General features: G+C 41.0%; 2 protein-coding genes across 4 annotated transcripts in view; both read right to left on the reverse strand.

The window, feature by feature from the left end:
• The window catches only part of LOC132124880 (disintegrin and metalloproteinase domain-containing protein 10-like), a 33,682-nt gene extending 27,829 nt beyond the window's left edge, over positions 1-5,853 (reverse strand). For all 3 annotated transcript variants that reach the window (XM_059536026.1, XM_059536025.1, XM_059536027.1), the window contains exons 1-2: positions 5,702-5,853; positions 2,000-2,150 (exon numbers count right to left, since the gene is read on the reverse strand). In XM_059536026.1, the coding sequence (XP_059392009.1) occupies positions 2,000-2,150; positions 5,702-5,774 (224 nt within the window). In that variant the 5' untranslated portion in view covers positions 5,775-5,853. The remainder of the gene's footprint in view (positions 1-1,999; positions 2,151-5,701) is intronic.
• An 11,981-nt stretch (positions 5,854-17,834) lies between these two features.
• On the reverse strand, positions 17,835-19,299 carry LOC132125098 (cerebellin-2-like). The gene is made up of 3 exons (XM_059536322.1): positions 18,939-19,299; positions 18,554-18,685; positions 17,835-18,353 (listed from the first exon to the last, which is right to left on the reverse strand). The coding sequence occupies exons 1-3, from the start codon at positions 19,252-19,254 to the stop codon at positions 18,070-18,072; spliced, it is 732 nt and encodes a 243-aa protein (XP_059392305.1). The 5' UTR covers positions 19,255-19,299; the 3' UTR covers positions 17,835-18,069.
• Between the last annotated feature and the right edge of the window lie 8,353 nt (positions 19,300-27,652).

A 27,652-nucleotide genomic window follows, 5' to 3' on the forward strand; every position in this document is an offset into this window, starting at 1 on the left:
ACACACACACACACACACACACACTCACGCACAGGCGCAATAGCAACATTAGTCTCACACAGAGCAAAGAAGATCTTTTGGAAAACAAAATACGATGTGTGATGCTTACTTTGTCTGGAGGTTTGCACACAAACCCTCTTTCAGGAACAATCATTGCATGACTGTAGCTGAACTGACCCTCGTTTGTGAGGCAGTCCGGTGTAAAATGTTAGCACAAAGTATAGGAGGGGAAAATGAAAAAAAAAATGAAAAATGAAAAAAATTAAAGCTACCCACCGTGTCCAGAGTGGTCTATGGAGACTCCTATGTTCGTTGGTGCATCCCAACACACCACACATTTAATGTCTCTTTGGCACTGACATGTACCTCCAGCAGCTACAGCGAGAGAACAGTAATGACGGACCGCTGCTCCTCACTCACCCCCAATTTCCACCAGATGCGTAACGGCTCCGCTGCGTGACAGCTCCGTGTTCCGTCGTCCGTCAATACCCACCAGGTCCGTATTTGTTGCGTAACGGCTGCGGTCATGACTGACAGCTGACGTCATGATGCCCCATGTAATCTCGCGAATTCTGGTGTGGTCGCGCGATATGTAGTTTCTATAAACAGAACTACCAAACCAGGAACAGTTTTCCATCCGAAGGAGTATAGGATAGAACTCTTTTCTTTTCTCTTTTTATTTCTTCATCCATCGTGTCAACGGGGTTAAAACTTCAACAAGCCTGTCTCCGTCCATTATGACGTTTTCAAGGTGTAGTGTAGGGAAATATGAGCGCGGTGTATTTTATTTTGAAAATTAAACGGATCTTTTATTTTGTTTCTGGCTGTTCTGTTTTGTCACTCGACTTCCTGTCCTGCGTACTCTGCCCTGTAGTGCTGCGGAGCGCTCCAGCATCCGGCAAAAATAGAAGCTCTGCGTATCTGCTCCGGAGGGCTGCGGATCGCCGGAGACTGAACGTAGCTGTAACGCATTCAGTGGAAATACACTCATTGACTTTAATGGAAACCTATTGACTCCGCCGCCGTGACGGAGCCGTAACGCAGCCGTTACGCATCTGGTGGAAATTGGGGGTCAGGGCTGTGTGTATGCTAACACACCACAGAGCGTCACTAATGGCCCGACTTTCACCGACTCTGATGTCAGAGTAGTGAGAAATCTGGAACAGCTTATATGGAGAGACTTTTATAACTTAGTGTTATAAAACTATGAGTGAGTGGATTTTTATCATTAAAAGCTGTTTGTTCTCACACACTGCGGCCACACAGCTGTGTTCAAACACCTTATGAACAGAGATGACATCACTGAATTCAATGATGAACTGCCTTTAACTATCATTCTGCATTATTGACACACTGTTTTCCTAATGAATGTTGTTCAGTTGCTTTGACGCAATCTATTTTGTTTAAAGAGCTATATAAATAAAGGTGACTTGACTTGACTTTATAAAAGTGATTTTTGCATTCTATGGCACCTTTAGTTTATATAAAAATCATTTAATAAAACAGGCATTTTTGACATGCACATACTCCGTCATTCGTTAGCTGTCCTTTATTTTGACAGAGAACAACTTTAAAAAAAAAAAAAAAATCTGATTGTATACCGATTAAGAACCGTTTCGTGTTTTATGAATTACCTCATTTATTTTAGTAAAACTTGAGGAAATGTATAATTTTGCAGCCAATTCTTATGGCATAGTGCACACATCAATGTAATATAAACCTTCTAAGTTAATACTCTACTTTTTGTACGATTTCTAATTTCTAATGTCACAGGTCAGAGTAGATATCAGATTTGGGGATATATAACATGTTATAAATCCTGAATGTTGCTGAAATCCACCCTTCTGCTGGGATCAGAATAATCAAATTTGTTTTGGATCAAAATCTTTCTAAATTGTTTTGAACAACACAGCCTGAGGATTTAATCCAGATCCAAACCAAGGTTGTATTTTGTGATCTCAACCCATTGTCTGGATCTGATCCGGAGCGGATCTCTCACCTGCCGTGAGCGTGGAAGTCCAGCTGCAGCTCTCGCTCCTGTAGAGACAGCGCTCTCTTGGCTCTCGTGTGCTGACTGTGCAGCAGATCTGTGTCGTACGACAGACCCTCGTAGTGACGGATGTACTTGTTCAGAGGGTTCCCAGAGTAACCTGCCAGAACACATGTGACAGTGAGCACGTCTGTGATTGGCCCGCGGTGATCACATGACTCATGATAATAAACAAGATCAGTTCACATGCACCGCGTCAGATATCTGCAGCTACAGAGATGTTATAATAAATGGAATAAGATAGATGGAATAATAAAAGCCATTTTGTTCCTATAAAATAAATAGAAATAAAAACTAGATAGTTGCCAGATGATCAAAGTTTCATTATGTTTAAGGAATAAAATACAGGTAGCTAAGACTAAAACTGAATTAAATTAATACTAATAAAAAACTATAATTAGAAAAATCTATATATATAAAATGACAATACACCAACATTTACTAAAACTTCAATATGCCAAAATCTAAAATTAAAACCAAATTCTAAAAAGACAACAATTGCAATTACTTAAACTTTAACATTGAAATTTCCAAAAATAAATACTAATGAAATTTATAATAGTACATGAATTCACACTGGTGTGACCAATATATATATATATTTAAAATTAAATTAAATTTAAAATTACACTTATGCATTTAGCAGACGCTTTATCCAAAGCGACTTACAGTGCATTCAGGCTAATATTTTTTATCTAACATGTGTTCCCTGGGAATCGAACCCACAACCTTTTGCACTGTTAACACAATACTAATTTCTAATCATTTATCTGACATCAGTGCGGTGGCTTTGACGTGGACACCAGAATGCTGCTGCTCTCAGATACTGATCAGTATATGTGTGTATGACTAATAAAACACTCATTTATGATACAGATATACAGTATCTCACAGAAGGGAGTACACCCCTCACATTTTTGTAAATATTTTATTATATCTTTTCACGTGACAACACGGAAGAAATGACACTTTGCTACAATGAAAAGTACCGAGTGTACAGCTTGTATAACAGTGTAAATTTGCTGTCCCCTCAAAATTACTCAACACACAGCCATCAATGTCCAAATTGGGCCCAAAATGTCAATATTTTGCATGGCCACCATTATTTTCCATCACTGCCCTAACCCTCTTGGGCTTGGAGTTCACTAGAGCTTCACAGGGTGCCACTGGAGTCCTCTTCCACATCACGAATCACGACCTTGTGCTTCTCCACAGATGCTCAGTAGGGTTTAGGTCTGGAGACATGCTTGGCCAGTCCATCACTTTAACCCTCAGCTTCTGTGGGGTGTGTCTGGGGTCGTTATCATGTTGGAATACTTCCCTGAGACTCAGTCTCTGAATTTAATAATTCCTTACATTTATATAGCGTTTTTCTAGGCACTCAAAGCGCTTACATTGTCGGGGGGTATCTCCTCATCCACCACCAGTGTACAGCATCCACCTGGATGATGCGACGGCAGCCATAGTGCGCCAGAACGCCCACCACACACCAGCTTACTGGTGGAGAGGAGACAGAGTGATGAAGCCAATCAGCAGATATGGGGATTGTTAGGAGGCCATGATGGTCGGAGGCCAATGGGTGAATTTTTACTGACCACAGAGAGTCAGGACCTCGGTTTAACGTCTCATCCGAGGGACGGTGCTTGTTGACAGTATAGTGTCCCCATCACTTCACTGGGGGATTAGGACCCACACAGACCACAGGGTGAGCGCCCCCTGCTGGCCTCACTAGCACCTCTTCCAACAGCACCTAGTGTTCCCAGGAGTCCCCCATCCAGGTATTGACCAGCTCAACCCTGCTTAGCTTCAGTGGGAAACCGGTTATGGGCTCCAGGGTGATATGGCTGCCGGCTAGGTTGAAGGGAGGGGATCATGCTCTGCTTCAGTATGTCACAGTATATTCATGGTTCCCTCAGTGAACTGTATCTCCCCAGTGCCAGCAGCAGTCATGCAGCCCCAGATCATCACTCTTCCACCATCACGCTTGACTGAAGGCAAGACACATTGTCTTTGTACACCTCACCTGGTCCCGCCATACACTTGACACCATCTGAACCAAATAAGTTATCTTGGTCTCATCAGACCACAGGACATGGATCCAGTAGTCCATGTCCTTAGTCTTCTTGTCTTCATTAAACTGTCTGCGGGCTTTCTTGTGCATCATCTTTAGAAGAGGCTTACTTCTGGGATGAGAGCCATGCAGACCAATCTGATGCAGTCTGAGCACTGACTGAGCACTGAGAGACGGCGTTATATAATGTATATTAACTAGGGATGGGCGTTTTCCGCAAATATCACATTCGAATATTTGAGCTCACAAAAAACGAATATTCGAATATTCGTTTATTTAAATTAAGTTTAATGAGTCAGACGTTATTTTTCAGCAACATTTATTGTTTCCGTCATTTTTGAACAAGCATACACACAATAAGCTTGAACATCACACATCGTGTTTGGTAGCTGAAAACATTTAACAATGCGTGCAAACAAACAAAAGTAGATTAAAAGCAACAAAAAAAAGGGAACAAAGAAAAAACGTAAAGCAGCCTGCAGCAATTAGGCTATTGTACAGAATGTTGCTTACACTTAACTTTTAAACTTTTAAACTGTCAGCAAATCTTTTTTGCTTTTTTTTCTATTGGGAAAGTCGGCTCCTTAGTCTGTTAACAATAAGGCCGACCTTATTGGAGAAAACGCGCTTCTTACTTCTCTCATGTTTTCATCGAGAAACCGGAGATGTTTGTGCCGAGGGTCTAGGGCAGACACGAGAAGAGGAGTTTTCACTGCATTCTCCAAGTTAGCGGTGTTTATTCGTTGCTTGAGAGATGCCGCAACAGTGTTCTTGAATTCAGTCACTTTCTGTGATTCTCCAAGGCATATTTGAAGTACTGTAGAAGACCGCAGTTCTTAGGGCCGTTCATATATACTGTTATATACTGTATATTAATCATCAGTCATTACTGAGAGACGGCGTTATATACTGTATATTAACCATCAGTCATTACTTAGAGACGGCGTTATATACTGTATATTAACCATCAGTCATTACTGAGAGACGGCGTTATATACTGTATATTGATCATCAGCAGCAGTCGTTACTGAGAGACGGCGTTATATACTGTATACTAATCATCAGTCATTACTGAGAGACAGCGTTATATACTGTATACTAATCATCAGTCATTACTGAGAGACGGCGTTATATACTGTATATTAACCATCAGTCATTACTGAGAGACGGCGTTATATACTGTATATTGATCATCAGCAGCAGTCGTTACTGAGAGACGACGTTATATACTGTATACTAATCATCAGTCATTACTGAGAGACAGCGTTATATAATGTATATTAATCATCAGCAGCAGTGTGATGTGTTTATGGGAATGATGGAGAACTCTGGAGTCTCCACCCTCATCATCATCTGAAGCTGGATGTGTGTTAGCTCCTCTGTCAGCCCAGGACCCTAGCATCCCAGGCTCTTTTGGCACATTTCAGCCCAGAGAAGCGTTCAGGATTGAATCAGCAGCGAACATCGACTGGAATCGGCGGATTTGCGGGAATAACGGTCGCGTTAGCATTAGCAGCGCTGCTATCGCACAGCATCACCGAATCAGAGCTGAACCGCTCCAAACACACACTCACACTCACCTCGAGCGGACCTGAGGGAGCACACGAGGCACAGCAGCACCGGCAACACCGCCGTCATCGTTGATAAACGCATCTTTAGCGCATGGGTGATGGACGAGGTTGGGTTTTATTGTTTACAGCTTCGGTCTGGGCTTGGGGGCTTAGCGTGCTGACGTCAGACGCACAGAGAGCGTCAGCGAGCCCCTCCCTCACGCCTTTATTCCGCAAGCGCACAATCAAAGCAGAACGAATATTCGAATGTATCCGTGCACACCCCTAATATTAACCATCAGCTTCAGTCGTTAATGAGAGACGGCGTTATATTAAATTTAAATTTTACATTTATGCATTGAGAGGCAGCGTTATATACTGTATATTAACCATCAGTCATTACTGAGAGACGGCGTTATATACTGTATATTAACCATCAGTCATTACTGAGAGACGGCGTTATATACTGTATATTAACCATCAGTCATTACTGAGAGACGGCATTATATACTGTATATTAATCATCAGTCATTACTGAGAGACGGCGTTATATACTGTATATTAACCATCAGTCATTACTGAGAGACGGCGTTATATACTGTATATTAACCATCAGTCATTACTGAGAGACGGCGTTATATACTGTATATTAACCATCAGTCATTTCTGAGAGACGGCGTTATATACTGTATATTAACCATCAGTCATTACTGAGAGACGGCGTTATATACTGTATATTAACCATCAGTCATTACTGAGAGACGGCGTTATATACTGTATATTAACCATCAGTCATTACTGAGAGACGGCGTTATATACTGTATATTAACCATCAGTCATTACTGAGAGACGGCGTTATATACTGTATATTAATCATCAGTCATTACTGAGAGACTAGGGGTGCACCGAAATTTCGGCCGCCGAAAATTTTCGGCCGAAATGGCATTATCGGTTTCGGGCCGAAATAAAAAAAACAGCCGAAAACGTAAACCGAAAATGAATGTCACCCACCCCTCCCATCCGTGAGCAAGCGCTTAGGTTTCACTCACGGTCGAGCTGTTATCACGTGTCTGCCTATCAAAGATTAAGCATGTCAAAGGGCTGTCACAATCAAAAAAAGCTTGTCACAAAAGCTGCACAATCGATCGGACCAACCAACACAATTTTCGAAAACGAAAACAGGGAATCGATTTTAACGGCCTTCTCTCGGAGCGCGTCCAGCTCGTCACTATACGCTCGCAGCGAACGCGCGTCACACAGCAACTGCAGGTTCTGACACACACACACACACACAAACACACACAGAGCCTATTAGTGCATAATATCAATGTAGCCTTCAGTAATGTTTTTCATTGATGTTATGGCAGTCCACATTGCTGACTTGTGCGCGTCTCAAGCGCCCTCTTTACGTTCGCCCTAATGCCTGTTTAGTTGTCGGTGGATTTGCCTATATTTGGCGTTGAAAAAACGGATCAACGCCAAATATAGGCAATTTACTAACGATTCAATGAACACTTTGCCTATGTCTCAAAAATCGAACAGGATTTTTTTTTTCACAAAAGTGACAGCCCTATACGAGAGGACACCAGAGTTGCAATATGTAACATTTGTTCTGCAAAAATCTCCAAAATTGTGGTTTTGCACAATTTTTAAAAAACAATTTTATTTGATGGAACATAAAACTTGAAGAATAATTATTATTTATATTTATTGAAAAAAATATTTTATGTTTTGTTATGTAACTGTTAATAAAAGTTTGATTATTATATTGTGATTTTTCAATTCAGATCCATTAAATCCAAGCAATATATATATATATACGTTTTTAAAAGAAGCCATTTTCGGCTTCAGTTTCGGTTTTCGGCCAAGTGCATCCTAAATTTTCGGTTTCGGCGCAGAATTTTCATTTCGGTGCATCACTATGAGAGACGGCGTTATATACTGTATATTAATCATCAGTCATTACTGAGAGACGGCGTTATATACTGTATATCGATCATCAGTCATTACTGAGAGACGGCGTTATATACTGTATATCAATCATCAGTCATTACTGAGAGACGGCATTATATACTGTATATTAACCATCAGTCATTACTGAGAGACAGCGTTATATACTGTATATTAATCATATTAACCATCAGTCATTACTGAGAGACGGCGTTATATACTGTATATTAACCATCAGTCATTACTGAGACAGCGTTATATACTGTATATTAATCATCAGCAGCAGTCGTTACTGAGAGACGGCGTTATATACTGTATACTAATCATCAGTCATTACTGAGAGACAGCGTTATATACTGTATACTAATCATCAGTCATTACTGAGAGACGGCGTTATATACTGTATATTAACCATCAGTCATTACTGAGAGACGGCGTTATATACTGTATACTAATCATCAGTCATTACTGAGAGACAGCGTTATATAATGTATATTAATCATCAGCAGCAGTGTGATGTGTTTATGGGAATGATGGAGAACCCTGGAGTCTCCTCCCTCATCATCATCTGAAGCTGGATGTGTGTTAGCTCCTCTGTCAGCCCAGGACCCTAGCATCCCAGGCTCTTTTGGCACATTTCAGCCCAGAGAAGCGTTCAGGACCGAATCAGCAGCGAACATCGACTGGAACCGGCGGATTTGCGGGAATAACGGTCGCGTTAGCATTAGCAGCGCTGCTATCGCACAGCATCACCGAATCAGAGCTGAACCGCTCCAAACACACACTCACACTCACCTCGAGCGGACCTGAGGGAGCACACGAGGCACAGCAGCACCGGCAACACCGCCGTCATCGTTGATAAACGCATCTTTAGCGTATGGATGATGGACGAGGTTGGGTTTTATTGTTTACAGCTTCGGTCTGGGCTTGGGGGCTTAGCGTGCTGACGTCAGACGCACAGAGAGCGTCAGCGAGCCCCTCCCCCACGCCTTTATTCCGCAAGCGCACAATCAAAGCAAAGACTGAACTAACGGAGAAAAAAATGCAATAAACATATTTTCAATATTTTACAAAAACAAAATGAAAAATCTCCTAGACGGATTTTTTTGTAACTCTATAATTCATAATAGCTAATTCCTATTAATTACTGGGTTAGGGTAACCTAACCTAATCCTATACTAATAAAATACTACATTTCAAAATTCTACATAACATGTATTAATATTAAGATTCACTGAAATTGATGATGTATGCCGTTTGTTTAATGCTGTGAAAGTCTCTTATTTTCTGACTGTAAAGTCATAAACATGTTTTGGATGGATTTAGCATATTTAGTTTAATGAATAATAATTATTGTTTTACTTCAAATGATGTTATCTTGTATTATGAAAACAAAAGCAATAAAAATCTAGAATTTATTGTTAACCGTTTTATTTTACATAAACAAAAATACCTGTTAAATTTGTTTTGTTCTGATTTTGACTTTTATATTTCTTCAGTAAGACTGTTAGTTTAGTTTATTAATTTATAGAGTACTTTTCAAAACAACAGAAGTTGCAACCACATGATGTACAGAGGTATTAAAACAAAAATCAAAACAATATTAAAACACGTAAAAGTATAAACACCATCATTCAAAACATAAAGAATACAGATAAGTTTTTAATGAAGATTTAAGAGTAGAAACAGAAGGGGAAGATCTAATATAGAGAGGGAGACTCCAGAGTCTTGGAGCAGCCACGGAGAAGGCCTGGACACAATTAGTTTTGTAACATGAGCAGGGAACAGCAAGAAGTAGTTGATTGGAAGAAAGTAAGGATCTTGAAGCATTGTATGGGACAAGATCCCTGATATACTGAGGGGCGACACTATGTAATGCTTTATAAACAAAACACTTTTTTTTTTTTTAAATCAATCTAGGACCTAACCAGTTACCAGTGGAGAGAGCCAAGCACAGGTGTAATGTGCCGACACTTTTTAGTGCCAGTTAAAAGCCTGGCTGCTGTGTTTTGTACCACCTGCAGATGGTGTACAATTGAATTATAAAGAGTTGCAATAATCCAACTTTGAGGTAATAAAAGCATGAATGACGGTTTCAAAACCTTTCTTAGAGAGCATCATCTTGATTTTGGCAATAGATCTTGGCTGAAAGAAACTACTTTTAACAATAGCCCTAATCTGCTTATCGAAACTAAAATTAGAATGAAAAATGACACCAAGATTTTTGACACAGTCATGAACATCTGAGGATAAAGAACCAAACTGATTAACTATGTCAGATGTGAAGATATCAATTTCAGTTTTGTCATTATTTAACTTTAGGTAGTTCATGTCCATCCAACATTTTATGTCATGCAGGCAGTCAAGCAGGCCAGACAAAGAACCATTATTATTTTTGATAGGAAAGTAGAGCGCTGAGTGTCATCAGCATAAATGTGTTAAGATAAATTGTGTCTCTGTATAATATGACAGAGTGGAAGCATATATAATGCAAACAAAAGAGGACCCAGGATGGAGCCCTGGGGTACACCGTGATGTATTGGGCCATAGGAAGAAAAACAATTGTTAAAACAACTGTTAAAAAAAAATAGTCAGCGACCCATTTAAAATAATAGGATACAATTTTCAATCCCCTCGGTATTTTGTAATATCTTTATTTGTTAAAATTTTCTTTTATTTCTGAATTTCATGGTTTTCTGCACTGTCAAAAATACTGGATAACCAAGGTTTTTTTCTTGATATGTGTCTTGTTTAGGATTCATGTAGATGTCCTTTTTGTTTTTATACAATATGCAGTTTTAATATGATCAGCAGGTCACTGTTTATCAGGACTTTAAAAAGTGCATTAAATGTGGCATGTCAAGGTTCAATATGATATCTTCTCACTAATCACTGCTGACACTTTCCATTTCATGCTCTACTTTTTGTTACTGTCTGATATAAGTGTAGAGGTCAATGTACAGTTCTGTCAAACCAAACTGATCAACTATGTCGGAGGTCCTTGCTGGTGAGGTGTTAAGATAAACGGTGTCTCTGTATAATATGACCAAGTGGAAGCATATATAATGCAAACAAAAGAGGACCCAGGATGGAGCCCTGGGGTACACCGTGATGTATTGGACCATGGGAAGAAAAACAATTGTTAAAAAAAATGAAAAGTCTGTGACCGGATTAAAATACTAGGATACAATCTTCAATACCTCAAGTATTTTATCATATCTTTATTTGTTAAAATTGAATGTGAGCTTTTTTTCTTTTTTGATCTTATTTGTTTATATATTCCACTCTGGATTCAGATCAATCAGAGTACAATATTATAACTCACTCACTTGTGTATACTTTTATAATTGTACTGTACATTCCAGTCTTATGTAATGTCAGTGGTTATATGTTTGTTGTCTAACAGCAGTCAGGAGCAGACTGAAATGCTCCTCATTCCACTGTAAACTGAAAAATGCAATGACAGTAAAGGCTTTCAATTGATTTGAGTTCAGTATCTGTGGCTGTGTTTCTCCAGCAGGTGCTGCTCTGACACTCACTGTGATGCTCTCTTAACTTTTCATATTTAAAACATCATACTTAAAACAGACCAGTATCTATTTCCATGCTACTAGAACTTACTGTTTGTAGACACTAAAAAAACACTTCATTAGTTACTAGTGCTTATTCTTTATGTATGAGTATTCTTTTTAAAGATATTAGCACTTCAGATGACAGAGACAGTACAACAACACCCAGACTCAGGTTTAATCATTCTTGGGGACTTTAATAAAGCAAATCTCTCCGTGAACTGCCAAAATACACACAGCACATCACATGTCCCACCAGACAGTAATATATTGGATCACTGTTACACAACAATAAAGGATGCATATCACTCTGTTCCACGAGCAGCTTTGGGACGTTCTGATCACGGTCTGGTTCATCTTATACCGACCTACAGGCAGAAACTACAATCAGCTAAACCTGTATTAAGGACTGTAAAAAGACGGACTAATGAAGCAGAGCAGGATTTACAAGCTTGTTTTGACCTCACTGATTGGATTTTTATGAAGCTGCTGCCTCTGATATGAACTCACAGAGACTGTAACATCATATATCAGTTTCTGTGAGGATATGTGTATTCCTACCAGGACTCATCTAAATTACAACAATGACAAACAGTGGTTCACTGCAAAACTCAGACAGCTCCGTCAGGCCAAAGAAGATGCTTACAGGAAGGGGGACAATGTCTTGTATAAACAGGCTAAATACACACTAGAAAAGGAGATCAGAGTGGCAAAAAAATTCTTCTGGAAAAATAAAGACTCACTTCACTTCCAGCGACTCAGCATCAGTGTGGAAAAGTCTGAAAGAGATTACCAACTACAAGACACCATTCCCAGATTCGACAGATGCCAATGGCTACATTTAGCCTCCTTGTTAGTGTGTCCACCTCCCATCCCGAAGACCCGGGTTCCAGGCCCACTTGAAGTGAGTGTGAGGTGTGGCGGTCAGACCTCGTGAGAGAGGGGTTACACACAGACACTATTAAAACTGAACTGAGATGATGACATCACCGAATTCAATGATGAGTTTAAACATTTGATGTGTCATTATGTCGTATTCTGAATAAAATATAGAAATGTGAAACTTCCACATTATTAAATTCTGTTTTTATTCACAATTTGTACAGTCTCCAAACTTTTTTTGGAATTGGGTTTGTAGTGTACTTCCAATAAAACATCTGCAATGGGCTTTAATTTGACATTTCAACACTTATCGCTGAAACCGTTGGACATCCGTTGGATGAGAATACGGAGGAGACGAGATAGCTCAGTCATCAGATGACAGCACACAGGGGCAGGACAGGATTCACAGTAGTTTCCAGTAACAGCTCCGCCTACATTACTTTACTTCACAGTAAAATTCCTGAATGCAGTATTATTGTCACAAACACGCCAGGTTCCACCTCCACACAATCACGGCGCACACCCTCAAATGAGTTCTAACCATCACCACCTGATCCTCATCACCAGTCATCCACCACAGCACCATAAAAACCACACACCCGCACCCAGTCATTGTCCGGTCACGTTCGCGACAAGATCATTCCTGTGCGCTAACTATTAGGACTAACTCCTCTTTACCTTCTCTCCAAGGATAACCTCCGAAGACTCTTCTTCCATCTTCTCTCCAAGGATTGCCTCCAAGATCCTCCTAGACCCTACGGTGCGTGTGTGTGGTCACTACCTTCCCGGCACGGATCCCAACACCCATCCACTCCTCACTTCCCGCTCCTCTGCTTGTGTCTATTCAATAAATACTAACTTCATCTGTTACTCCTCTGTCTCCGAGTGATCCGTAACAGATGACCGGACCGGCACCAAGAGACACAAGCATGAGCCTCACGGACCCCTTCCAGGAATTAGTGGATGCACTCCGTCGGACACTCATGTCAGCACCTGCATCACCACCAACAGCGAGCACTTCCACTGACCCCATCATCCCTCCTTCACCTGCCATGCACGCCAGTCCCATGGCACGGCCAGCGCCCTACTCTGGTTCGGCGGAGGAATGCAGCGGTTTCCTGCTTCAGTGTTCACTGGTCCTGGAGATGCAACCGCTCCCATATCCAACTGACCGATCTAAGGTAGCTTTCATTATCTCCCAGTTGCAAGGCAAGGCATTACAGTGGGCAGATTCTCTCTGGACCCAGAATAACCCTGCAACCCAGTCATATTCTAGCTTCATCGAACATTTCCGGGAAGTTTTCGGCAAACCTGCCTGGGACTCCTCGATAGGTGAGAGACTATACAACTTGAAACAAGGGAATATGTCTGTCAATGATTATGCCTTGCAGTTCAGAACTCTGGCGGCCTCTAGTGGGTGGAACGAACAGGCCCTTCTCACTACCTATCGCCAAGGACTGGAGCCCAGAGTGCGGTTGCATCTCGCTGCATACGAGGATACCATCGGCCTCAAGTGATTCATCCAGCTGTCCATCCGCTTCGCCACTCGTATGCAGTCGTGCTTAGAAGAGCACCAGGGCCAAGCGCATTCCTCCTCTCCGCTCTGCCGACCAGAGAACGTCAGCTCCCCAGAACCAGCCAGCGAGCCCATGTTGGTGGACTCATACCGCCTCACGATGGCGGAGCGTCAAAGACGGCTGGCCCAGAATCTCTGTCTATATTGTGCAGCTTCGGGGCATACCATGGCTGGGTGCCCCGTTCGTCCTCCTCGTCCCATGGTGAGTGCCATCCTTCCTTCACGATACCAAATGAAACCACAAACCACTGTTGTGACACTTACTGTGGCTGATGTGTCTCTTCCAGTTTCCGCCCTCCTCGATTCTGGGTCAGCAAGCAACTTCATCTCCGGCGCCCTCTGCCGTCAGCTCAGGCTCCCAACCGCGGCCACGCCGGCCGCTTACCAGATCCACACAATCACCGGCAGGCCGTTAAGCAAGAAGTATGTACGCCACTGCGTGGGCCCAATCTCCCTCCAAACAGGACTCCTACATCGCAAGGACATCCATCTACTGGTTCTGGAGGATTCCACCGCTGACGTCATCTTAGGGCGCTCATGGTTGGAGCAGCACAACCCGGTGATCTCCTGGAAGACAGGAGAAATCCTGAAGTGGGGCGAAGCCTGCTTTCAATCATGCATCTCCGGCTGTCCTGTTCCAGTGGAACATCCCCCCGAACCACTACCAGTCTACTTCACCTCGATTGAAAGCCCAGTCGAGAACCAGTCCATCTCCATACCCCAGTGCTACGCCCCCTTCAGTGATGTCTTCTGCCCGAAGCGGGCCTCCAAGCTGCCTCCACACCGGCCGTGGGACTGTGCTATAGATCTGCTGCCGGGTGAACCAGTGCCTAGGGGACGGATCTATCCCCTATCCGTTCCCGAGGAGAAGGCCATGGAGGAGTACATCAGGGAGGCGCTGGCTCAAGGATACATCCGCCCATCTACCTCCCCTGCTGCTTCGAGTTTCTTCTTCGTGGCCAAGAAGGATGGAGGTTTACGGCCTTGTATTGATTATAGAGCCCTTAACAAGATAACACAGAAGTTTCGTTATCCTCTTCCCCTCGTCCCAGCGGCCCTAGAACATCTCCGTGGTGCCACTGTGTTCTCCAAGTTGGACCTCCGCAGCGCGTATAACCTCATCCGGATACGCGAGGGGGACGAGTGGAAGACCGCCTTCATCACCCCTACTGGTCACTACGAGTACTGTGTTATGCCGTATGGGCTAGTAAATGCCCCCTCCGTATTCCAGGACTTCATGCATGAGGTGCTCCGGGATTTCCTCCATCAGTTCGTCCTAGTCTATATCGATGACATCTTGATATACTCCCGGAGCAAGGCTGAACACCAACGCCACGTTGCGGAGGTCTTGCAACGCCTGAGGGATTTCCAGCTCTACCTAAAAGCAGAGAAGTGTTCATTCCACCAACCCTCAGTGCAGTTCCTTGGTTATACCATCGACCGCAGTGGCATCCGGATGGACGAGGGGAAGGTAATCGCCGTCCGGGATTGGCCCATTCCTACCACCATAAAGGAACTGCAGCGATTCCTTGGCTTCGCTAACTTTTATAGACGATTCATTCAGAATTTTAGTACTATCACCAGTCCTCTAACCAACCTCCTTCGTCAGAAGCCCAAGTCCCTGTCATGGACTCCTGCCGCCACCGAAGCCTTCCAGGCCTTGAAGCTGGCCTTTACGACCGCCCCACTCCTCGTGCATCCAAACCCCGATCTGCCATTCGTCGTGGAGGTGGACGCCTCTACCACCGGAGTGGGTGCGGTCCTGTCTCAGCAGCAGGGGACGCCCAGCCGCCTCCATCCATGTGCCTTCTTCTCCAGGAAGCTCAACCTGGCGGAGGTTAATTACGACATTGGTAACAGGGAGCTATTTGCCATCAAGCTTGCCCTGGAGGAGTGGAGACATTGGCTGGAGGGAGCCAAACATCCTTTTCAAGTTCTCACTGACCATAAAAATCTGGAATACCTTAGAGCAGCCAAGAGACTCAACCCCAGACAAGCCCGCTGGGCACTATTCTTCACCCGATTCCAGTTCTCCATCACCTACCGCCCTGGGGCAAAGAATGTTAAGGCTGATGCTCTGTCCAGATGTTACTCACCCGAAGAGAGATCAGAGAACCCCGAACCCATCCTCCCGGACAAGGTCATAGTTGCTCCTATCACCTGGTCTGCAGAGACCCTACCTCCAGCCGAAGCTCCTAACAACACTCCGCCGGGTTGCTCACCAGGACACCAGTACATCCCCAGGACACGTCGCACTCCACTCATCCACTCCACCCATACATCACTTGGCACTGGTCACCCGGGGGTCAATGATACCCTCTCGTTGCTACGGGAACGCTTCTGGTGGCCCAACATGGCCTCGGATGTCAGAAGGTACGTGAGTGGATGTAACAGCTGCGCCATGTCCAAGAGTCCTCGGCATCTACCATCTGGCAAACTCCATCCTCTGCCCGTCCCCAATTGTTGGCCCTTTTGCCTTCTGTCTGCGGTCCAGCTCCCCCCTAAACCATCTCCATTGGGTTCAGGTCCGGTGACTGTGGAGGCCAGGCCATCTGGCACAGCACCCCATCACTCTCCTTCTTGCTCAAATAGCCCTTGATGCTTTCAGTGTGACTCTACAATTTCCATAGTCATGAAAATAAAGAAAACTCTTGGAATGAGAAGGTGTGTCCAAACTTTTGGTCTGTACTGTACCTACACGGAGGGACTGAATAGGTACACTATAATTATATAAAAGCAACAATGTAAATTCTGTTGACTTATGCTGTAAATTGCAGGTTAGGCTAAATTAATCAAAATAATGGAAAACTTGATTTTGCTCAAGTTGATATGTTGCACTGAATTAAAAAATTTAAAAAGATTCTCCTTTTTATTTTATTTTATTTTGGGCAAACCATTCAGAGGACATAAGTAAAAACAGCAATTTTTCATATCTTCTGACCATAACCCGAGGCTGCAGACAGTGTTTCGGGACAGCACCATGCTGTGATTCATCTTAATACGTTAACTTGCATAGATACAGCCTCAAGCCCAGTTTAGGCTTGCTCTTTGACAGAAAACATTTGCACATTGTTTTAGAACAGCTTGGTTAATTAAAATCCTTTATTTATGAAGCACTTTCTACAATAAAGATTGTTTCAAAGCAGCTTTACAGTGGTATTAAGGAAATTATGCATTGTTCATGTCAATTTGTCATTGTTTAACAGTAAGTCAGTTGATTCAGTTCAGCATTAACAATCATTAATTGTTCATTTGGTTCATTTCATCAATAGTAGCTCTGGAGAAAATGATGATGTCATTGACCTGCTCATTTCAGTTATTTAATTGTGTCAATGCTGTCAGATCTATAATATAATTTAATATACGGTGGCTGAAAGAGCTCAATGCACTGCTAATGAAAAAACAAAACACATGCAAATAAAAACAAATAAAAAAAATTCTACAAATTAAGAAAACATCATCAATTTGACAACACACATGCTGGAAATACAACACAACCAAAATTTTAAACGTAGCACAGACAACAAAAAAATTAATAAAGTGATGAACATGGCTAAGACATATTTATAAATTTTTGCTCTGACAGGTGAGATTATTGTTTATTTTAACATCCGGATCATACAAAGTCCTTCGCTTTTTTTTTGTGTGCATATTATTAGGGTTAAAAAGCTAGAAATACACAATTACTGTAGGCTAGTGAAAGGTTAAGCTGGATAATTTAGCTTTACAACTTCCCTTACAAAGACCTTGTCTCAGAGGAGCACCAGGACAAGACCACAGGAAACAGATGATTCTTCTGCACAATCTGACTTTGCTGCAGCCTGGAATTGAACTACTGGTTTCGTCTGGTCAGAGGAGAACTGGCCCCCCAACTGAGCCTGGTTTCTCCCAAGGTTTTTTTCTCCATTCTGTCACCGATGGAGTTTCGGTTCCTTGCCGCTGTCGCCTCTGGCTTGCTTAGTTGGGGACACTTCATCTACAGCGATATCGTTGACTTGATTGCAAATAAATGCACAGACACTATTCAACTGAACAGAGATGACATCACTGAATCCAATGATGAACTGCCTTTAACTATCATTTTGCATTATTGACACTGTTTTCCTAATGAATGTTGTTCAGTTGCTTTGACGCAATGTATTTTGTTTAAAGCGCTATATAAATAAAGGTGACTTTGACTTTGACAAAAATTAACCATAGCCTATTGTATTAAAGTGATTAATACACTAACCATAGTTTAACCATGGTATTTGTACAACTTGTGGTTATTAAAATGGTAGCCTAATCAATATGGCCAAAAAAATAATAATTTTGTTGTGGTCTGTGCTACTTGTGTGTAATTCTGGAGTGCTTCCAGTGAACTCAAACTACAGAAAGTACTTCATACTCATGACTGTGTTCAGGATGATTCTGCAAAGCTCCTATTCTAAGGGAAACAGTAGGTAACCACTGAAAGTGTTATGATTACCCTGGTTATCCTCAAGAACGCGTTTAGGCCAGAGTCTCAAAGAGATAACATCTCCAACCTCCAGGATCAACACTACCGAGTTTGAGGAGTGTAACACACGCCCGCCTATGTCAATATCTGCGTTAAGTACATGGCTTCCATTCTTCCTAAGGGAGGCAGTTGCTGGATATACTTTATCAAAACTAACAATACAGAATTGAAACATGTACGCTCCTTTCAGCGGGGCTGTGAACAAACCTAAATCAAATAAAAAGAGAAAATGAATCAGCTGTTTTCTGTATGATCGCTTCATTACCAAGCTCAGTGTAACAGTTTCGAAACACAGCAGATCATTTAATTCTCTTACTCACGTTACACAACTGCAGAAAGACTTGAAAAGATCAGAAAAATTCCCATTACTATGACTGAGATTTATGGCTCCATTGATTGATAATTACCTGTATTAGGGTTGTAGGCGTCTCCTATGTTTGTGAAAACATTCCTGTAGATTATTGTGATTTCAGTGTCGAAAGGACCAAGCTGTCCGCCGGTATTTCGCAGCAGTGAAGTTGAAAAAGCTATCTCTCTGGCTGTAATTGAAAAACATAATCAATATTGTGATATATTACTGGATTACACTGATAATTAACAATTCAAATACACTGCTTCCCTCGACTCTGAGTAAGAGTTAAAACTTCTGTGAAGGAATAAGTAATGTGTTAAATGATATGTATAATTCTTATTGTAATAGACAGATATCACAGTATCACTCAGATTTACACTATGCAGTGGTGTCCTACTCTCAGGACCATTGATAAAAGAGTGAATGTTCTGGTGAGGTACCATCATTTTTCTTGTTCATCTCTTCCTGGAGGAGCGTCTGTTGTTCCCTCAGCCGTGTCTCTAAAGCTCTGATGTTGGCTTTCTGCTCTGTGACGGTGGCGGTCAGTTCTCTCAGGGCTGCCTGGATGTCAGTGAAGATCAGTGGGCTGTATTCTTGGCTGTCACCTGAAGTGTGTGTTTGAGGTGAATTCTGTCTTCTGTCCTCAGAGCTAAGCTGATGATTGATCTCATTCTTACCGAGCCCTCCATCTACCTGCTGCTGTACCACAAACACAAAGCTTTCTAACAATAGCAGCACACATAATAAACCCTTCATTCTTCACAGATGTTTGTGTCCAGCTCTTGCTCTGCCAGCTCCACAGCCTCTTATGGTCTTTTTATAGTGTCCTGATTTACTGGTTTTTGTCCTTGATTTTTTATTACTTCAGATAAAAAGTAATTGCAGTTAATAATAATAATTAAAGGGATGTTCCTGGTTCAGTAGATGTTTATCTCTCAGAAACTCTGATAAAGCCTTATGGCAGTATTACTGACACTTGCGTATATTAATTTTTACTGCGTTAACTAAAGAACAAGCTGACATTTATTTCTGTGGTGATTGATATCATGCCAGAAATGTTGCTGATGGAGTTTTACTTGTGTTGAAACCCTCACATGCAACATTATTCTGTTTTTTTTTTGAGTATTTGAATCTTACATGTAGCAGATCTGGAAGGCCGTTCTGACTCTTGAGTTGATTGTGTAGCAAATTGAAATGTGAAATCAGTGTTATGATCATTTAGCAGATGATTCTGAACATTAGGGTTCAGCATGTCTTAAATGAATGGTCTGTAATGGAGAAAAACGTCACTAGAGTAAAATCATGCCCTGTGCCCTGCTCTTTCAGGAATGTATTTACATTTATTTAAAGCCAACTCAAAGTTGGTTATTGGTTAGTGATTCACTAAGGTTCACTGATATTGACGGACAAATGTGCTGATTTGTCCAGAAATCAGGAAAAAGTTCAGGTGTGACAGTAATTGTAGGTTTTGTAGTGGTTATAGTATTTTAATAATTCAATTATAATAATTATATTAATTCTAATTAATGAAGTGAAATTAACATTCTGTCACGATCCTGACTTTTTCCCTTCTCCCTCTCTTTATCACTCACTCACTCCATTATTACGCACACACCTTTCCCTCTGCTTTATTAATCTCCTTCAGCTGCTCCTCATTTATTCTAGTCTTTGCACTTAGTCCTTTTACATCTGTTCCCCTTTCTCTCTAGCTCCTTGTTCTTTTCTCCTCCTTCCCTCTTCTTCTTTCTCTCCATGCCCTATCGTGTCCTAGTCCTGTCTGGTTGGGGATTGGTGCTTAGCTGGTTGTCTTTTCTGTATTTATCATTTTGTCTGTCCTGTGCCCAGCTCGCCGGTCTGTGTCCGAGAGTGAACTAAGAGTACCGAAGTTTGCCGATGCTCGTCCACGGATTCATCTATTTGCGACTGTGCTGCTTATCACACGGGCGGACCGCACTTTTGGTTTCACTATTGAACCACAAGTGAATGTTTTAGATCCAGTTTTTTTCCCTACGTGAAGATTTTAGTTTTTTATTGAACTCTCTGACCAACTCCTGTGTTTTCATTAAAGACATTGTTTGCTCTGTTTCTGGTCCTCTTACCTCGTAACACATTCCCAGGTTTGAAAAATAAGTTTTCATTTGTAAGACAAAAAGTCAACACATTAAAATAATTTCAAATTTTACTTGTAATGCTTTTGTTTAGCGCTATATAAATATAAGGAATTATTGTTTAGATGTTTAAATATGTGATGTTATAAACCAATTTAAACACAATATTTAATGATACATTTTGTGGATGTACAGCACCACAAAATGTTTTTATTAACAAAAAAAAAGGTTTTTAATGCTAACAGTGGGAGATGGAAACAGAATAAATTCCTCCATGCACATAAAAAAAAGTCACGTGGCTTATGTGCTATATGAGATGGCATAACAGCAGACAACAGCATCTGAAATGCCTGAGGAACATCTGTTGTCAAAGTATTTCTATATAACTGCCAGCCAGAACTGTCCACACGACTGCGTTCCCAAACAGCATCCTCCTCCACCGAAAGAATTGACTGCATTTAATGTGTTTCGTCTACTCGCTCTGAGGCACAGGTCATTTATTAATATTAATATATTGTGCATAAGTTACATTCACAACTAACCATAGGATCTTGGATCTTAGTGCTGCGTTTGACACAATTGACCACAACATTCTTTTGCATAGACTTGAACACTTTGTTGGCATCAGTGGAAGTGCATTAGTATGGTTTAAATCATACTTATATGACCGCCATCAGTTCGTAGCAGTGAATGAAGATGTATCCTATCGATCACAAGTGCAGTATGGAGTACCTCAAGGCTCAGTACTAGGGCCGCTACTCTTCACGCTTTATATGTTACCCTTGGGAGATATCATCAGGAAACATGGTGTTAGCTTTCAGTGTTATGCTGATGATACTCAACTCTATATTTCTTCACGGCCTGGTGAAACACACCAATTTGAAAAAATGGAATGGATAGTCGATATAAAAAACTGGATAACGAGTAATTTCTTTCTTTCTTGCTAAATTCTGAAAAAACAGAGGTGTTAATTATAGGACCTAAAAACTCTGCTTGTAATAACCTAGAACACTGTCTAAGACTTGATGGTTGCTCTGTCAATTCTTCATCATCAGTTAGGAACCTAGGTGTGCTATTTGATCGCAATCTTTCCTTAGAAAGCCACGTTTCTAGCATTTGTAAAACTGCATTTTTCCATCTCAAAAATATATCTAAATTACGGCCTATGCTCTCAATGTCAAATGCAGGAATGTTAATCCATGCATTTATGACCTCAAGGTTAGATTATTGTAATGCTTTATTGGGTGGTTGTTCTGCACGCTTAGTAAACAAACTACAGCTAGTCCAAAATGCAGCAGCAAGAGTTCTTACTAGAACCAGGAAGTATGACCATATTAGCCCGGTCCTGTCAACACTGCACTGGCTCCCTATCAAACATCATATAGATTTTAAAATATTGCTTATTACTTATAAAGCCCTGAATGGTTTAGCACCTCAGTATTTGAATGAGCTCCTTTTACATTATAATCCTCTACGTCCGCTACGTTCTCAAAACTCAAGCAATTTGATAATACCTAGAATATCAAAATCAACTGCAGGCGGCAGATCCTTTTCCTATTTGGCGCCCAAACTCTGGAATAACCTACCTAACATTGTTCGGGAGGCAGACACACTCTTGCAGTTTAAATCTAGATTAAAGACCCATCTCTTTAACCTGGCATACACATAACATACTAATATGCTTTTATTGTCCAAATCCGTTAAAGGATTTTTAGGCTGCATTAATTAGGTAAACCGGAACCGGGAACACTTCCCATAACACCCTATGTACTTGCTACATCATTAGAAGAATGGCATCTACGCTAATATTTGTCTGTTTCTCTCTTATTCCGAGGTCACCGTAGCCACCAGATCCAGTCTGTGTCCAGATCAGAGGGTCACTGCAGTCACCCGGATCCAGTACGTATCCAGACCAGATGGTGGATCAGCACCTAGAAAGGACCTCTACATCCCTGAAAGACAGTGGAGACCAGGACAACTAGAGCCCCAGATACAGATCCCCTGTAAAGACCTTGTCTCAGACGACCACCGGGACAAGACCACAGGAAACTAGGGCTGTCCCGATCAGGTTTTTTTGTCCTCGAGTCCGAGTCCGAGTCATTTGATTTTGAGTATCTGCCGATACCGAGTCCCGATCCGATACTTCTATAATACATAAAAAAAAGAATAAAGAAGAGCGAAAAAACAGATCCAGGATGTTCAATAAATTACATTTTGAAATATATTCAAATATAAAACAGCTATTTTAATTAGGCTAGTAAAAATATTTCAAAATCTTACTGTTTTGCTGTACTTTGGATCAAATAAATGCAGGCTTGGTGAATAGAAGGGACTTCTTTAAAAAAAAAAAAAAAACCTTAACAAGCTTACTGTTCAAAAGCTTCTGACTGGTAGTATAGGCAACTTTAATTTTTCTCTAATTTCTAGCTTTTAATTGGCTTAGAAATCTATAAATGCTGGACAATAACAAATAATAATGATTTGTTAATATACTACAAACACTGTTTATCACATAATAATGCAGAATAGTTTCTATACTGTAATAAATACTATGTCAATCAGCACTGCATTGTTCATACTTTATTTATCACCTGCTGGAGATGACTTGAAGAACAATTTATTGTCGTGATCGTATATTAATGTCTTCGTGTTTGCATAAGTTTCTGTTTTCCTGTGAGCACCACAGCATAGCTGGACGCTTTTGTCCATATTAGGAGTTTCCTGATATCAGCGCGAGAGCGCGCTCCGGCTTCGAGTATGAATGAGACACACACTGCATGAGAGTTTAGCGCTCTGTGATGTTCATCTCGCTGTATCCTGGGTCCGAATGAAATATCAGGTCATGCGCAAACTATCATGTCTCTTTGAGTTTGAATCTATATTTATTCACACCAGCTCTTGAAAACAAAGTGATGTCATGCCGCACGCGTCGCTGTTTCTGTGTGGAGTCAAAAGGGTCTAACTCTGTGCCACTGCATAACAAAAGATGTGTTAAAAATGAATGAGAATATATATATATCCGAGTCCTGATCGGGAGGTAACGTCCGATTCCGATCGAGTCTGAAACCACGCGATCAGGCCCGATTTCCGATCACGTGATCGGATCTGGATATCCCTACAGGAAACAGATGATTCTTCTGCACAATCTGACTTTGCTACAGCCTGGAATTGAACTACTGGTTTCGTCTGGTCAGAGGAGAACTGGCCCCCCAACTGAGCCTGGTTTCTCCCAAGGTTTTTTTCTCCATTCTGTCACCGATGGAGTTTCGGTTCCTTGCCGCTGTCGCCTCTGGCTTGCTTAGTTGGGGTCACTTCATCATCAAGATTACTGTGGTTACAAAAATCATCAAAACATATGTTATTTAAGGCCACACTTTCCAGAGGAAAAGCATCAGAAGAAGGGCCAGGGTGGACATGAACATTACCAGAGATCATAAGTAGTAATATAATCAAGGCCCTACAGAGCATTGCTGAGGCACTACAGTAATGTTGCTTTAACAAAGCTGTTGTATGCATCTTGTTAGGTAATGCAATAATATTAATAAGCGTTCTAATAATAAAACATGACAGTAGAGCCGGAGTGACAGAAAATCTGTCAGGCATTAACCCAAAAGTCTGTAATATCATTAAAGAGGCAGAATCTCTATCATTTGCATAGACTTGTCTGTTTTACTGCCTAAATGAACAAGGTCATGTTGTTTGATTGCGCATGAAGTAACGCAAGGTACTGGGAGATATGAGAAAAGTGCAGAAAGAATGCAAAATGATTTGAGTATATCCTTGGTTCAAAAAGTCAGCGAAAAGTCCTAATTCCAGAGTGACTTGCACTTACCGATGCAATGTACTGTCATTTATCCAAGTAGAGCCACACAGCTAGCCAGCGAGGCATCTATATTAGCACGCAGTTAACTCCCGATCAGTGTTGGGAAGGTTACTTTGGAAATGTAATAGGTTACAGATTACAAGTTACCCTGTTTAAAATGTAATAGTAGTGAAACTTTTTCAATTACTTTATTAAAGTAATGTAACTAATTACTTTTGAGTATTTTTTGATTACTTTTCTAAATTTGTGAAAATTAAAGAATAATAAATAAAAGCATATACATCAACTTAAATACAGTTATCTAATAAGCATGTGACGTATTCTGTGTAATAAACTCCTGAAACATTGGTGTTTTTTTTGAAACTGCTGTCTCTTTGTATATGATGATAGTTTTCTCAAAATAAGTAAAATGCACATGAAGTGACACAAAGCAGTTCTAGAAATTATGTTTATGTGCTCGTGTACTCCTATATTGAGGCGGCAGAGGTTGAAAACACTGTGAGCTTCAGTAGGCTTATGTGTAGTAAATGAAGCCATGTCTTTGCCATTAATTTACAGGAGGGGCGGACTGGGAAAAAAATTCAGACTGGAAAATTCAAACTCATACAAACAAATTCATGAACAAAACTATTTTTTGTATGGACCTGACATACAAAAGGTTTAAATCTTTAATTTGGGGACATGCAAAATAATTAAAAGTTCTATCCTGTACTGCACCTTCACTTCCATTTTTCTCTTCAGTCTCTTTATTTTGCCCTGTTATCCATCTCTCTCGTGACTTTAATACTCAAGATTAAACAAAACTATACTTTACAATACAATACTCTACAATACTACAATATCTTTATAGAAAAATCCTAATACTGTACACAAGTCATGTTTTTCCCTTACAAAAGTTAAACATGCTTTTATTAGCCTATATAAATAGTAAAAAGTAAAATAACCTTGTTTTGTTTTTGTTTTTTTGCAAATGGATTTGTATTTATTTTTAAATAAATACATTTGTAAAATAATTTTACATTTTTGGTTACCACAGTTAAACAATAGTAACCATTTTCTCTGGATTTATAGTTAAATATTAAAATGTTAATTTTCGTAAGGGTTGTGTTGTTGTCTGTCGTAGCTCCCCCTAAACCTATAAAAAGATCTGATTTTTTTCCAGCTAAATTACTACTGTAACATTACAACAGATAATAATGATGTCCTTTATATAGTATTTCGAGTGATGACTGATGAGCAACGTGCTGCTGCTTGATTAAATAAATAAAAAAACAAAGACAAAAAAGCATCTTTACAGATGAAACTGACCTGAAACCCTGAACAGTAGTTCTGCTTCTCTGCTCCAGCTGTGTGCTTCCACACTCCACTCTATTCTCTCTCTCTCTCTCTCTCTCTCTCTCTCTCTCTCTCTCTCTCTCTCTGTCTCTGTCTCTCTCTCTCTCTCCCTCTCTCTCTCTCTCTCTCTCTCTCTCTCTCCCTCTCTCTCTCTCTCTCTCTCTCTCTCTCGCATTGATTACTCTGAGTCTGATCCAAACCGTTTGGCGGAGGCGCGGAGAGCGCGCGAGTCATGACTAACACTTTATGACTTATTAGAGATTTAATTATCAAATGGCGGATTCGCAAATGATCGCTTTATTACATTCGGCAGGCAATTATACAATAATGATATTAAATAGTGGGGTAAAATCGGCTGCCAGGCCACCGGGAATTGTCCCGGTTCTCCCGGTGTCCAGTCCGCGCCGGATTACCACAGACACACAGAACGTGCAGGAGTCATATATTGCATTTTTGGGGCTTAATATTCACAGACACTAGTCCATGTCATGTTTTGATTCAAGTGTACTGACCTACTGTTGATTTAGTCATCCAAAATGTGGGATATTCTCGAGGTCGAACATCCGGGACTTTTACTCCCATAATGCACTGCGCGCGCATAGCAACCGCAGCGAAGGGTAAAACAAACAAGCGCTCGCCATTAAGCAACACGAAGCGGAAGACAAACGAGCGCAGATCTGTCGAGAAAACTGCCGAGAATCATGCCTAAAAAATTAGCAATGATTCGGCAAATCAAAGAATAACAAAATAATACCACTGCAGAGATGGCCACTCAATTTTCTGTTGCTATGTTATGACATTGCTATGCATAATGGTCGGCAGCTCTACACTGATAAGCAACAATGAAATGCACTAGTTGTGTGGGGAATAAGATACGTTTCTGCAGTTAGTCTATTTTTGCTTTTTTGAAAAAACTGTGTCCCTCACTGACACTGTACAAGCTGTGCCACTGACAGATTGAGCTCATTACAGCCATTATGTAACACAGTGCTTTTGAATAAACATCTTTTTTTTCTTTTTCTAAATGAACATAGTTAATGTAATCGATGCTTGATGGGTATTTAAACATGACTGCAAGTGTAGGACACATGGTGTTCATACCAGGGGATTTGATGAGGTAATTGTATATGTCTGGATCCTCGAGCCTGGGCCATGCCTTTGGGTTGTTCTCCCAGGACTCAGCTGGATGTCGATAGGGACAAGATTGTAACGTTAAACCTACAAGCGACAGCTTTCTGTGGTACCTGGTCAATGCAGGCGCAAGTAGACTTTCTATATATTGATAAGACATTCTGTAATAGAAGAAAGAAGATCTGTATTTGTATAGCTGCTAGCGCCTTTCACATACATGTAACGTTAGTCACAAAGCACTTTACATGAGTGTTTTATTATTACATTCACTTCACTTCTCACCACCGACATACATTCGCATACACAGATATCATTCATCATTAATACAAAGTAGTCCGTTAGTATCTATAACTGACATAATCCACAACAAAACTTCTGTGAATAGATACCTTTTTGATTTTCCTCGGGCTTTGCCTTGATTGCCTTCAGTTTGTTTTACCCTTCAAACACGGCGGCGGCTTGTTGCTATGCAGGTCACATGATTTGTGACGTAACGCCGACCAAGAGAATTCTGGAAATTATTAGGGCGTATGTCTCAGAATAGTCAGTGCAATTTGGGAAAGAAATCAGTTAAATCTGTAAATCGGGGCCGAATCGAATTGTATCATTACCTTGTATTCCTCCTTTCTTCTCCTTAACTGATGTCTTCCCTTTTCACTATCAGAATCCAAAATCTGACCCAAGTTTTACTTTCTTTTTCGATTTTCAACTACCTTCCATTCATTACCTCCATTCTCAACGCCTAACACTTTTACCA

Source organism: Carassius carassius, chromosome 43, assembly GCF_963082965.1.
Source record: "Carassius carassius chromosome 43, fCarCar2.1, whole genome shotgun sequence".
NCBI lineage: Eukaryota > Metazoa > Chordata > Actinopteri > Cypriniformes > Cyprinidae > Carassius > Carassius carassius.